This window comes from Pseudopodoces humilis, chromosome 4 (assembly GCF_049639895.1).
Source record: "Pseudopodoces humilis isolate 2021_Gansu_Grassland_sample_001 chromosome 4, ASM4963989v1, whole genome shotgun sequence".
In the NCBI taxonomy this organism is placed as follows: Eukaryota; Metazoa; Chordata; class Aves; order Passeriformes; family Paridae; genus Pseudopodoces; species Pseudopodoces humilis.
In genome coordinates, this window is record NC_142203.1 from 53,199,699 (window position 1) to 53,213,333 (window position 13,635).

Consider the following 13,635-nt stretch of genomic DNA (forward strand, 5'->3'; position numbering starts at 1 on the left):
GTACATGATTTTCTTTAGCAAGGACTTTAGTTATACAACAATGCATGTGTTTTGTGCCTGGCATGAAGATACTTCTTTGCAGTGAGTGGAGTAAGAGGTGTAGGTACATGGCTACAAGTTCAATTGAAATTAGCAATTGGAGTAAAACCCAAATGTTGTCCATTAAAAATGCTTATTTCAATGAATTCTGGCCTTATTGGGATGTTCTCATGTTGTCTCTCTTACTTAATATGTATGATATTGTTTCAGTAATACCTAGGAGCTTTGTTCTGAGGTGGCTTCCAGCTGTAATTATTTCCAGTGCAAAGGAGACATTTAAAAGGTTGGGAATGAGAGTTACTCTTGGATCAGTCTGCATGGCTTTTTTGTTCTATATATCACTCTTCAGGTATTGATCAATGCTTGGTGAAAAGTAATGAAGTATATAAATTATTCCATGCTTACTTGTAAAGTATAGTCTTTGGTAAAAGTGAATTTCATTTCTCTTACAGAGTATCCCATTCACTTACAGCAGAGTGTAAGAGCTTTCCACATCTCTTGTCAAAACAATTTTCCTTAGGTTGGTTGGTTTGTTTTAATTTATTGTTTGTGTTGGCACTTTGTAGTTGGTTTGTCTGTTTGTTTTTAAAAGACTTGATTTCTTATACTTTTCTTCAGTACGTGTATAATTTTCTACATAGTGTCTTTGGTGTATATTTATATTTTACATTTACATAAACCAAAAAGTTTTGCAGATAAGTGAGTATGAAATGTACTGTTTTGAGATGTAAAACAGTAACTGCCCATTTTTTTAAGGGGTTTGGTATAGGAACCTATTTGAAATGCTAGGCTGAATTCCATGTCAGTCCAAAGGAAAGTTACTGCGAACAATGAGTATTAGTAACTTTTTTCTTGGTAGCATTCTCACTAGGAAAACATACTTATCCAGCTTGCTTATTTTACCTATGTTGCTTGTTTTGTCTTATGAGTTTTTTGATTGGCTCAGTTATTTATTATGGTGAGGTGATGACCCAGAAAAGTTTCTGATGTAACTGAAACTGGCTTTTTTGAGTCTTAAACTACAGAACTTCCCTTTTACAGAAGATATAACGGAGCTGGATTATTTAATATTTGGCTTTTGAGGATCTGTTGAATGCTTATGAAGCGTTCTAAGAGTTTTACATTATTCACTAATATCTTCTAAATGAATGTGATTATCTTAAGGGTTTTAAGGAAGAAATTTTTTCGCCACACTTGCAGTGAGTGCTCCAAACTTCAGTAGATTTTGATAATGGGTCATTTTTTAAGTTATCTTAAGAAAAATAAAAGACATGGGATATTTGAAAGGAAGTTTTTTCCTGTGTTCTTCTTCTCCCTAGTGTTTTGGTATAGGCCTGTACTTTAGTGGAATGTAAATTTTGGATGTGGAGATCTGTACTACACCACACTTGATTTTAGCCAAAACCCTTAGGAGTGATTCTCTGTGGTCAAAACTGGTTGAAGTCCTAATTTTGTAATTGTTTGTTGTGCTTTCTTTGCTTTTACACAAGTATTAACACCTTGACCTTGCCATTGAAATGATGGGCAATGTTGGTTTTCTTCTGACGTAGCCTATGTAATGAGAGGTTTTCAAACGGTATTGCTTTGTCCATTCTCTAGATTTGTAAATCAAATTAGGTGTTACAATTTTTCTTTGTTCCTGCTAAAGTTCTAATAGAAGAGTTTAAATAAATGAATATCTGAACTATTTTAACTGAGAGAAAATAGGAAGTTTAGTTTGGGCTCTTGCTGCAGTAAATGATGTATCTGATTTTGATGCAGCGTTATTTTGAGGCTTTTATGAGTTTTACAGAAATTAAGAAATATATTTAATTTAGATCCTTGTTTTGGCCATCCAGAAGATAGTAATTAAAAGATCATTTGGGAAAGAGTCTCTATTATTTGTGTTGCTATTTGCAACACTTATTTCAATTTTTTTTTACATACCATGAAGACTTGCTTAGGACAATTAGGGTGTAAAAACCAGTCCTTTATGTCTCTACTATATATTTTGGTTCCTCTGTTTGGTTTTTGAACTCTGAGCTAGGTGGACAATTGTGTTTCCTAGTAACTTTGCACCTCACACTGTCATGAGCATCTGTGACAGTGAAGATACCAGAATTTGTTTTATTTATGAGTACAGGTACACAATTTACATGCATTAAATAACTCAGTATGCAAATAAATTATTTTTCAAGCTTTTCTATACTGGTTTCATTTTCCAGTCTTAATAGTTCTTCCTATGTTGTTAACATGGTGAACAAAAGATGAACTGTTAAGATTAAGATTTGCAAATGTTAATAATGTGCATAATAACACTACACCCACTGAACTGAATATTCTTAGAAATGTTTTGTATTTCTATCTTTTGCATTATTTTATTAAATGGAAACTGTAATATAAAGGCATTTTTCACACAGTATACAGAGTTTATATTGCTAGAATTGGAGGATTTTTAATGAAGACAAGTTGGAGGAGTGGCACAGGATCAAATACAAGCCATTTCCTTTAGGTTGGTTCAGTCAACTGTTAAAAAAAATGCTAAATTTGAGTGAAGGTAAGGGCACTTTAAATTGTTGCTCTAATTTTATTGCTGTTTCAATGTCTTGACACTTCCAAATACTATATAACCCTGTCTTACTAGTTCCGTTTAGTTTCTGTGTCTGATTCTAGAGGAGCTTGATTATGGTGTAATTAGTGGTCTTTTCCCACTTGTAGGCATCCCAGCTTATCATAAAACTTTCTGCATAGTAATGGTATTTTGTGGTGCTTCTCGATGTTTTTTTTTTGTTGCTTCATTTGCTTTACATTGACATTCACCACCAAAAGTCTTTACCTTTTAAGTACTTCCCTAGCAATTGGAAAGTTACCTCTTTCCACTTACGTATGATTTTCCTGCTTCCCCTCATTCCCCAGTCACAGGAATAATAGGGTAATACATTGTTGTAGACTGCCTTCACAGCCTTCTCTGGTTTGTTCAGTATGATACTGAGAGAGATGTCATGTTTTGAATTAGAGGAAGCAGCTTGGTCTTGCAACAGCTTCTTGAGGTAACAGCATGCCAAAAGTGTGACAGTCTGTGTAGACTGTTTCATTAGATTCTAGTACTGTACCCACTTTTCCAAGTATTTTTGGCAAAACAATTGTCATCTGGAGTTCAGCGTTTTCTGTAGCTTAATTGAAACAGTTACTATGTTTCTGCATTGACATTTTGTTCACATTTTGCACAGTTTGAAACTCTGGTGCTTCTCTGTTATGTTTAAATATCTTCATTTTTACCTATGGCAAATGAGCACTGGTTTTATCTGACAGTACTATATCAGTTGTCTTATTGTAGCTGTTGTGATTCATTTCAATATGTTAAATATTTTATGGATTTTTTTTCAGACCTGTTCATTTGATAATGTTCAGGTTCTCTTCATATTAAGCAGTTGGAAATTGTATCACCTCTCATTCATGTTTTCCCTTCTGTACACCTGTAAGCTCTGGTGGAGAACTAATGTCATGTCGTCAGATAAATATTTTCTTCATAATTTCTGCTAAAGTATTACTTGATATTTATACCTTTTCTTATCTGGGGACTAGCAATATATTTTGCTAGTACACAATAAGCTCAAAAGATGAAATATGCCAGGTGATCACCATTTATGAGACTTTATAAAGACAATTATTTTTTCCATCGCTGTGATTGTCATGGTATTTCTTTTATTGTTAGATACATAACAATGGGATAGAGTTTCTTTTGACTAACATAAATTATTTTTTAAATCCTCTGCTATAAACTGAGCCTTTAAGAGTGTTCTGAATGAGAAAAGGGAAAGATTTGTACATGCTAGGGAGAAAGACACTTTCAGGAATAAGGAACAGCTAAAAAACATTTTGAAAATACTAGTATAGGAAATGGAAGCAATCTTGTGTTCATTCCTATTTCTTCAAAGCAGTGAGTGATAAAAGAAGCAAGGAGAATAGTGGAGGGATATTTATTTTGATGAAAGTATTCCTTGGAAATGTTGCTTGTTACTTACCAGAGATTGCCAGTAACATGGGGATTACTGGGAGCTAATTGATACAGGAGTGCTTATGAGCATGAGAAGGAATTTGGAATGTTGCGTGGGATGCAGTTCTTCTTCGTTTGATTGAAGTCTGGTAAACCTGTTCTGATAATTGTGTATGTTAATTGTAAGTGATTGTCCTACTGTGGCTGAAAAATTTATGAAGATGTTCAGCATTGTATACTTTTATTTGATAAATACATGAGAGCTATGAAACCACTCCTATTCCCAGAAGCTCAAGTGCTACTAAAAGATTTAGAGTTTAAATCTCTATATCAACTTATGTTCTTTGTAATACAACATGCTGCATATAAACACAGCATTATGTGGCTGATCTTGTATTTTTCAGCAGACACCATAAATAATAATGTGAACTAAGAGCATATGATTAAAATTTGGATATTTTTGATGGAACTTTTTTTTGGTAAACAGGGATTTCTTTAATATCTTGACTTCAGTTGGCTAGTATGTTTCAATAGAAGAACTTCGGGGAAATATAAACATTGCCATCATTAATATTTAAAAGTTATTCATGTGTTTTTTTAGTAAAAAAAAAATCAACTCCAAATGCAAAAATATCTAATGACCTTCTTGTGTTTGGTTGCTTATGAGGCCCACTTAAGTCCTGGCATGGGAAAGTAGCATTTAAAGGAAAAATTACACACTCTTAGATTTGTGTATTTTGTGATTAAGAAAGCTGGTGTTATTTGTCTAAAAGGGTGGGACTTCTCCAAATAGGTAGGGTTCCTGTCACAGGGATCAGTGTAAAGTTGAGGAGTGAATGTCTATTCTGCATGACAGTAAAACTGGAGTGGTTTATGAGTCAGTGATTTGGGGTTGGAAGAAACTGTTTCTGTATGCTTTTTCAGTAATAAATACATGTTAAATAATTTACATCATCACACTTGGACTTTTTAGCAGGGCCTGTTGCAATATGACAAGGGATAATGGTTTTAAGCTGAGAAGGGTTGGTATAGATTAGATGTTTTTTTACAGTGAGGGTGATGAAACACTGGGACAGTTGCCCAGAGAAGTGTTGGATACCCCACTACTGGAAGCATCTGATGGCAAGTTGGACAGAGCTCTGAACAACCTGATGTAGTTGAAGATGTCTCTGCTCATTGCAGGGGGTTGGACCTGATGACATTTAAAAGGTCCCTTTCAACTCAAACTGTTCTGTGAGTTTGCTTGTTTGAATCTGGCAAAAATAAGACCACTGGTTCATACTACAGAAGATGAAATGTATTTTCTTTATTTTTTTGAGATCAAATTAGTAACTAACCAGTTTACTACATAATTAGAGGATTACCATATATTGAAGATTCAGCAATTTAATTTCAATAAAGAATGAGGGAAGATGTCAGAAGTTCACATATCAGAAGTATCTGTGTAAGAAATTATTGATGGCTGTAGTTGAGTAGTAAGGGCTTGGTAAGTTGGATACCATTGCTCAATACATTAATGGCAAAATAAATGTGAATTCTACCCTGAATTGGAGTTTTATTCAGAACTTTTAATTGAAGCTGTCTGAGTGGCTGAATTAAAATACGAGTTTTGACACAAAGGTTCTGAATTTGAGCTAGAAATTACTGGGAAGGATTCTACAGCTTGTCTCAAGCAGGGATGATGACCAAATGAGCAGTGATTTTTCTCTTAATGTAATAGTGAGCAGTATTAGCCTTTACCTGAGATTGGTTCATGCTCAATTACTTCTGTAAGGGAGGTTTTAAAGGAAAACAGCTTTGATTTCGTAACAAAATGGACTCTTACTGTCTCCAAACATTGATAGAGTTGCAGGTAGTTTGATGTGGTGTGTGTGGCAGGTCAGCCACTTTGCAGGAATACAAGTGGTATTTGTGGTATTTGGTATTATATGCAAAGTATTTGTGGTATGTTGTTTCCTGAATATGTATAAATTACTTACACAATAAATAAAGCAAGTTAATTCCATAATGTACATATTTTTATTGTTCAGTTGGAACATAAATATTTTATTACTTTTTTTTTCAGATATTAGGTTGTGAAACAGGTACTTGATTTCAAGAAGTACAATGGACAACATGAAAAAAGTTGCTAACAGCTCTTGCAATGATGGAGTTCTACTTAGAATGGGCCTTAATGATAACAAAGCTGGAATGCAGGGCTTGGATAAGGAGAAAATCAATAAAATCATCATGGAAGCTACCAAGGTTGGTTTGATTACTTTTTTCCTGATGCTTTATTTGTGGTCCAGTATTGTAAGGCCCTCTTCTTTCCTTCCCCAAATTTTATCCTTCACATGTGTATATGGATGGCATCTTCTTAGACAAAATTTATATGTGGGAAGGAACAGGAGGGGGCAAAGTTTAGTGTATTTTTTTAGAGTATTGTTGGATTCATCCACAAGGACATGGGGTAGGACAACTGAGTATGTGCTTAGGTGCTCCCTTTTTGTCCAGAGCAGTAAATAAATACTACAGCATTTTCCAGAGATAATTATGAAGGCTCCAGCTTCTGCCTTTTCTCTCCCTTTCCATTCTTTTTGTCCACCCCATCATTAATCAGCCAAGCAGATTTACTTCTTTTGGTCACCTTCCTGTAAATGATGAATTTGATGTAATCATGTTCTTCTACAAACAAGTTTTTACTGCCTTTGTGACTGTCTTCTCAGTATTCAAGAGAGATCACCAGTAGTGTGCATCTTTGTACTAAAGATCCACAGAGGCCCTCACAACTCTACAAACCATTGAAATATATGTCATTCTAGTTGTTAATGGAGAGTTCCAGTAGAATATCTGAGAAACTCAGGCTTTTCTTACTTTTCCTTGTACAGGCATGTGTTTTATTTCGTTGTCACCATGGCCCAAGATTATGTGCTTTGATATTTTCCTCAGCATTGTGTTGACTACTCTTGCTCTGTAGTGATCTGCAGGGGTGGGGCAGAGGGAGAAAGGAGGAGAGAGAGAAAACATGCTGCAGTTCTTATGAAGCAAGCATTTTCCCTTTTTTGCTTATATTTTCACATTGATGATACTTTATATGCTATCAAGTTTGTTATTAATATGTTGCTTCTTCTACATATTGTGTTCACTCTTTCTTGAAAACAGTGCTTTGTCAGATATATCCCAGATAATGATATTTACATAAATTATTTCGTTAGAACAATTACTGTTTCATTTTCTGGTATGAAATAGAATGAACTGTAAAATAGACTTTCAAAACTAACATATAGGCATCTATCTGCTAGAATATATTTCTGTCCAAAAAGTGCAAGAGCTTATAATTGCCAGATACACATCTAGAAATCTGAAAAGAAGCATTGATTCTTTTCCTTAAACTTTTCTATAATCTTTAAAATGACACCTACAGACTCTACCCACAGCTGTATTGCAAGAAGGTTTATGGCATTTCAACTGTGAAATACTGCAAGAGATGGGAAAATTTTTTTGAAAACTTACTAATAATCTCAAATATTGGGTTGCTTTCCACACCTACAGTTTGGTACTCATTTCTTTCAATAAGTATCAACAAGTCGTATTTGATAGCATAGGGGAGAAAAGATAAAAGGTGTATCTGATATTCAGAGAAAACACACCCTAATTTTTTGTAATTAGATATTTCTTCTAATGAAACATGACATATTACAGCCCTGCCGTCATCTTTTTAATAATTATTATAAAAGTGGATATTTTAGCTTTTTGTGTAAATGCCTGAATCTGACTTGACTATGGTTGAATTCTTGGTATTAGTGACAGTTTGGTAGTCAGACACTTTCACCTAAAGACGTGTTCATTTCTGCAAATTTTCATAAGTAGTTCACCAAAAGCCTTCTCTTGCAAATATTATTTTACTTGTAAGCTAAGACAAGTTGCAAGAAAAATACTTTATGTCCTAGTTTTGAATTTTTATCTTGCCTACTTCATTCTATGCCCTCCTTTCTTTGTTATGTGTCAGGACAGAAAATCACATTATACATTCTGGACATGATTATTGTCTTTTTATTACATCTCCTTGTATTTGTGCCTTTTTTTGAAGGAACAATTACATACTTGAGAGCAACAGGGCTTTTTTATATCCATTTGGTTTTCATCATCCTCTTCCAAATAGCTTCTGATTCTGCAGTGTCCTTCAAGACTAAATAACCAACAAAATACTCAGCCTTACAAGTGAATTTGACTTACACAATATCATATATTTCCATATTTATTAAGCTATGTGGAAGTCTGAAAAAATGCTTAAATAATTTTTTATTAGAGTTTTGTACTCCATACCTTGGAGGTGTTGCAAAGAATAGTGACTTTTATCTACTCTTTAAAATTTTTTATTGTCAAGTGTTAGACTAAATAAACATACAAAGTTCTCTAATTAAGTCCTTAAACTCCTTTGTGCAGAAGAAATACATGTGTGTAATGGGAAGAGAGAAATGTAAAGAACCAGTGGTCATTTTTGTGTATTTTTATATGAAAATCCAAAGCATGGATTAGAAACCATCTCTGTGTTTTTTGTTTTCTGTATTTAAAAATCAAATGTGGTTGCTTAAAGACAAGGTGGAGACAAATAGAAAAACAGTGTCTTTGTGATTTTTTTTCTTTCAGGGTTCTAAATTTTATGAAAATGAACTTAAGAAAGATCAACAAGTTAACCAACGAATTGAAAAAATGATGCAGCTAAAAGAGAAAATTACAGCACAACAGCTCTTGAAAGCACAGCTGCAGGTACTAATCTTCTAAAGACGTATTGGGGTAAATGTTGGATCATTGTGGTGGTTTTAGCTCTAGTTAAAATCACCAGAGTATTTACTCATTTCTTGTGGTGAGATATGGATTAGGAGAAGGCAAAACAGGCCTAAAACTTAAAAGGAATAAAGTAAGTTTATTAATAGAACTACAAGAATAAGAAACCAGAATAAAACCTCCAGAAACCTTTCCTCCCCCCACCCAACCCTTTTCCTTTCCCAGCTGACAACTTCTAGACAAAACCTGGGATGTTAAAGCAGTACCAACTATATAATAGTCTTTTCATCAGTCTCTGTACTGAGAGGAGTTTTCTCTTGGCATTCCATGGAGAGTTCTCCACAAGAAACAGTTTTCTCGTGGCTTTTCATTTCTATGACTGGCAGCTGCCCAGGCAAAAACTCTGACATTATGCCCTCCTCCCATTTTCACACCACTCAGAGGTGTGTTCATGGGCCATGAACTCAAGAGGTATTATTTTAAGGATGAGTTATTCAAAGGCAAAGGTTCTTTTCATATGTCTCTGTGATCATCTCTGGGAGCAGAGGTTTACTTCTTCTCTGCCTTGGGGCAAAGGGTCTTCACCAGCTCTTGTCTCTGTGTTCAAGCATCTCAGCATCTCATGGGATCACAGCTACTCCACCATCTCCTCAGCTTCATCAATGGACACCTTTGCAGATCTACACTTTGAAATACTTCATTCCTCCCAGTACTCTTCCATGAATTAAAGGAGTTTTTCAGAACATTTTTGTCCATCTCCATGGCCTTACCAAAAGAATATTTCAGCTTATTAAAGCATCTCCTCATTCTCCTTCAATCTGAGGCTTGACTCTTACCTTTACTGACCTTGATGTTTCATGTAGTTTCTTTATATGTTGATAGCTCCTACTTTCCTCTCTCTAGAGGGGGGTTATGTCTGCATGTCTCATCTGTGTAGTGAAAGAGTTAAATCAGACCCAAGCCACGTATGGTGTTGTATTTCAGGTGTCTCTCTCAGCCCAGCAGCTGAAGGAAGGGAGCAGAGGTTTTTGGCCTGGAGCTGCCTGTGTAGGCCATGGGTGGGTGGTGAGAGGGTATCGGTGAGATGTCAGCAGACGTGGCCTGGTCCCAGCCTAGGGCCAGGAGTCCCCCTGGAAAGGGCGTCAGCCACCCTGCTTGAATGGGACCCGGAGGGTTTCCCAGGAGGGGCTGCAGCTAAGCCCGGCCTGGCTTGGGGCCGGGGCTGCAGTCTCCATCCCCAGCCCGGGGGCTGTAGGAGTCTGGCTCAGCCCTGCGCCCTCCCTCCCCCTGGCCACGGGGGAGCAGGGCTAGCCACACCAGATCTTCGATACCTTTCAAGGCTGGAAACCAAGAGAAGCAATTCCTGGGCTTGGGTTTAAAAGCTGGTATTCACAAAGGTGATCTTTTCAGTGGTCTAAAAATGCTGTCAGTTCTCAAAACTGGCTAGCTAATGGCCTGATCTCAAGCAGAGAAGAAACTCCCAGCAGCCTCTTTCAGAGAAATCACTTCTGTAGCTATTTCCCACTTTTTTTCCTAAATGCCAAACTACCACAATCATAAACATTTTGCTGTTTTCTGGTTTATTGCATTAAATTCTGCAGATAGGCACAATGTTAAACTACCATTTGATGTTAGACATACAAGGGAAAGTGCACAATATTTTGATGGTATCATCTTAATACAAACTTGCTAGAAGATTAACTTGTAAAATTACTTTGAAATGTTCTCTAAATAGGAGAAAATACAAAGAATAAATTCCTGTTTTTCCAAGTCTGATGAGTTTAAAGTGATGTCATGATTTATGTAAAGGTTTGCTAAATACTTTGCTAGTAAGTATCATGTAACTATTGGGTTTAGAATTTACTTTTATTTGTTTCAGTGGTCTGTGATGGAATGAGAAAGATCAGAGTTGTCAATAATTCTGGGTATAATTGATGCCTTTTTCTAGCTAATTCATGAAAAATCATCATGGCAAGCAGTCACAAGAAATGCAAGTGTCCTGAACTAGACTGATGAAGAGGCTATTTCTCTTTTCAAAAACTAATGGTAAATAATAGTCTCCAAAGTATTATTGTGTATGAAACGTTAAAAGAAAGGTTGCACACCAAACTTTACTAGGCACAATTGAATTAAAATTGTTTGTAGGAGTTGAATTCCTTCCCATCTTCATTTGTGCTGTGAGTCAGTCTTTAAATGATTGCTTGCTAGTTTTCCTTGACAGGAGTCCTGTTTTATTCAGTGCATATAGTAGACTCTGTTCACTGAGGGGGAAATTATTCAATATTTACTGTTGTCCTTAATGTTCAACGGGTGGCCCCAAGCTTTATTTGTTGAACTCTAGTCTAATCCAGTTTTGAATGTAGAATTACTGATTTTCTAGTAGAGATTTTTATGTTGTACACCACATACTGTGAATTCTTAATTCTTGCAATATTCCAGCAAATTAGAGTGATTTTTTTTGGTTTGTAGGCAGGGAGCTGAAGCGCATGAAGATTAAACACATCCTTGAATTTTCAGTGCCTATGTGAGGATTAGAGGTTGAGCTTTTTTTTGGTGTTCAACCTTTTTTGTTCATTTCAGGTTTGCATATCACTTCTGTACTTCAGATGCCAGTGTTTCAAATTTGTTCCGAAAAAAGTTTGCCATTCTGAGTACCTCTGAAAAGTTTGCTGTAAGCCTGTATGCCACAATTGTTTTTAGTGAATCTTTTACATGGATTAGTTACGACTCTGCTTGTCCAGGTTATTTTTAGTTAACTAAGGTACATTATAAGTCACTTAATTAAAGAAAAAATGCTTCTATTTCCATCCTACTTTCACCAGAGAACTGTTTATTTTACGGAGAATAGTCTTTCTTATAGAATGAATTACATGAATAACACAAATTTTATAGATGATGTTATTATATAGTTACATAATGAGAGAATATTAGTGCACTTTATGGAAACCAAAAAATTTGTATTGCTTTCTCTACCCTCATGTTGTCTTTTTCAGAAATTGATTCCTTGATATTACAATATAATTTTATATTCTTTTAATGTTTCTTATGAAAACTGGTTTCTATAGGAGAAAAAAGAAACTTAAGGAGATAAATTCCTTCATATGTGTCTTTCTGACATGACCCATGTTTTAAATTGTTTGAAACGTGACCCATGTTTCAAATTGCATGTTTGAAATCTTTATGTTGCTTGCTGAAATAGCAGGCATCTTTTTTTTTTCCAGTAGATAAACTGTAACATCAGCTGTCATACTGCATGAGAGATGTAGTTAGAGGAGTATAGTATACAGACTTACTGCTACTAATTTTAGATCTTTGCTGCTGTAAAAACATCTTGAAACCTTGGATTTTTTGTTCTATTCTCTGTATGCACATCAACTCTGGTACATGATTGTCGTTGCCATCATTCTCCGAGCACAAATTCTGACCATTTTTCTCCTCTCCATTCTTTTAATTTATCATATCCTGAATTTTCCTTTCTGGTCCCACATCCACAGATCACCATCAGTCCTCTTTCCAAAGCAGTCCTTGTCCCAGAGTCCAAATCGAAATTTGTGCACTTGAAGCCAGTCTTCTCTCTCTATCTGATATTCTAAATACCATGCCTTTTTTCTGTTTTTCACCTGCCAGTTGCATCTCCCCAGGCCTACACCTTTCACTTTGCAAGTCTTTGTCTTGTTTGGTTTTCTTAATAATTGCTTGTATTGTTTAATCAGCTCCATTCAGTTATGGATGTAGTAAGTTCTTATTATCATCTTCTCTATTGTTCTTATTTATTGAGTTTTTAACTCTTCTTTTTAGTACTACATTCTGATAAGAGAACCTGTTCACCTAAAAGTTTAAGTGGGAAGAATTTAGGAATTAGAAAGGTATCTGTATATGAACACTATATGTTCTCATCCGCAGATGAAGTTTGTAGGATGGTTAGAGGCTCAGGTATGATTTCCTAAGCTGGCAGTTGATTTAAGGTAAAACCAAAGAAAAATGTCTCCACTTATTGGACTTTTGGACAAAATCCTGGTTACATGGTGGACACGGTAATATAAATAAAATGTAGACTCTGCAACACAATGCTGTTGTTTTTACCATTAGAATGTGTGGAACTCCTTGATATTCAGGAGGAATTAGTAATACATTAAAAAGTGTGCTGCTGCTACCAGATTTGGAAACTGCTATACTGATGTTTGTTGGTTTTTTCATCCATGGTGGGTTTATCCTGGATGTTTATTCTATAAATAGTTACCGTTGTCTTGCTTTTATTGACTTTCCTGTCTTGCTTTGAGAACTTAAATATTCCTACTGTGGGATAAGAAAAATTGCCTGAAAGTTGCTGTAAGGAAAATTTAACTTCTAGTCATAATTTGTGCTTTATAGTTGTTTGGTGGGTTTTTTTTTTAACTTAGCTTAGAAATGTATGTTAAAAAGTATCTCTTTTTTACAAAGGTTAATTGAAAGCAGCTTTTAAAGACTTGTCAGCCTGGCTTGCGTGTAAGGAATTTTTCCACAAATTTTAAGGAGAGGTTTCATAAGTGCCCAGAATTCTCTGAGTAGACCTGGTTGTGTTTTGTTTTGGCATTATTACTTATCAGTTGCTTTCATCAAACTGTAATCTGTTTTGTATTTCTTGTTAGTTTAATGTAATTTTGCTTCATTCTTTAGATGTGGAGTTACCTGATCAGTAAGATGATGTTAGGAATATATTTAGGGAGAAAAAGCAAAACAGAAGTTTTTGCTATAAATATGATAAATTGAAACATAGAAGTTATGCTAGTAGAGCAGGATTTTATATTAATTAAATTATTAATAACATAATTTTATATTGTTATTTAAATTAATATTTTAATATTATTGTTTGA

General features: G+C 35.1%; 1 protein-coding gene across 5 annotated transcripts in view; it reads left to right on the forward strand.

Moving 5' to 3' along the window:
* POLK (DNA polymerase kappa) overlaps positions 1 to 13,635 on the forward strand; it is a 38,470-nt gene that overhangs the window by 4,563 nt on the left and 20,272 nt on the right. For 4 of the 5 annotated variants that reach the window (XM_014252378.2, XM_014252379.2, XM_014252381.2 and 1 more), the window contains exons 2-3: positions 6,081 to 6,259; positions 8,645 to 8,764. In XM_014252378.2, coding sequence (XP_014107853.1) covers positions 6,122 to 6,259; positions 8,645 to 8,764 — 258 coding nt within the window. In that variant the 5' untranslated portion in view covers positions 6,081 to 6,121. Of the gene's footprint in view, positions 1 to 6,080; positions 6,260 to 8,644; positions 8,765 to 10,765; positions 10,829 to 13,635 lie in introns of those variants that run through there. The other variant, XM_088054218.1, reaches the window with a different exon arrangement.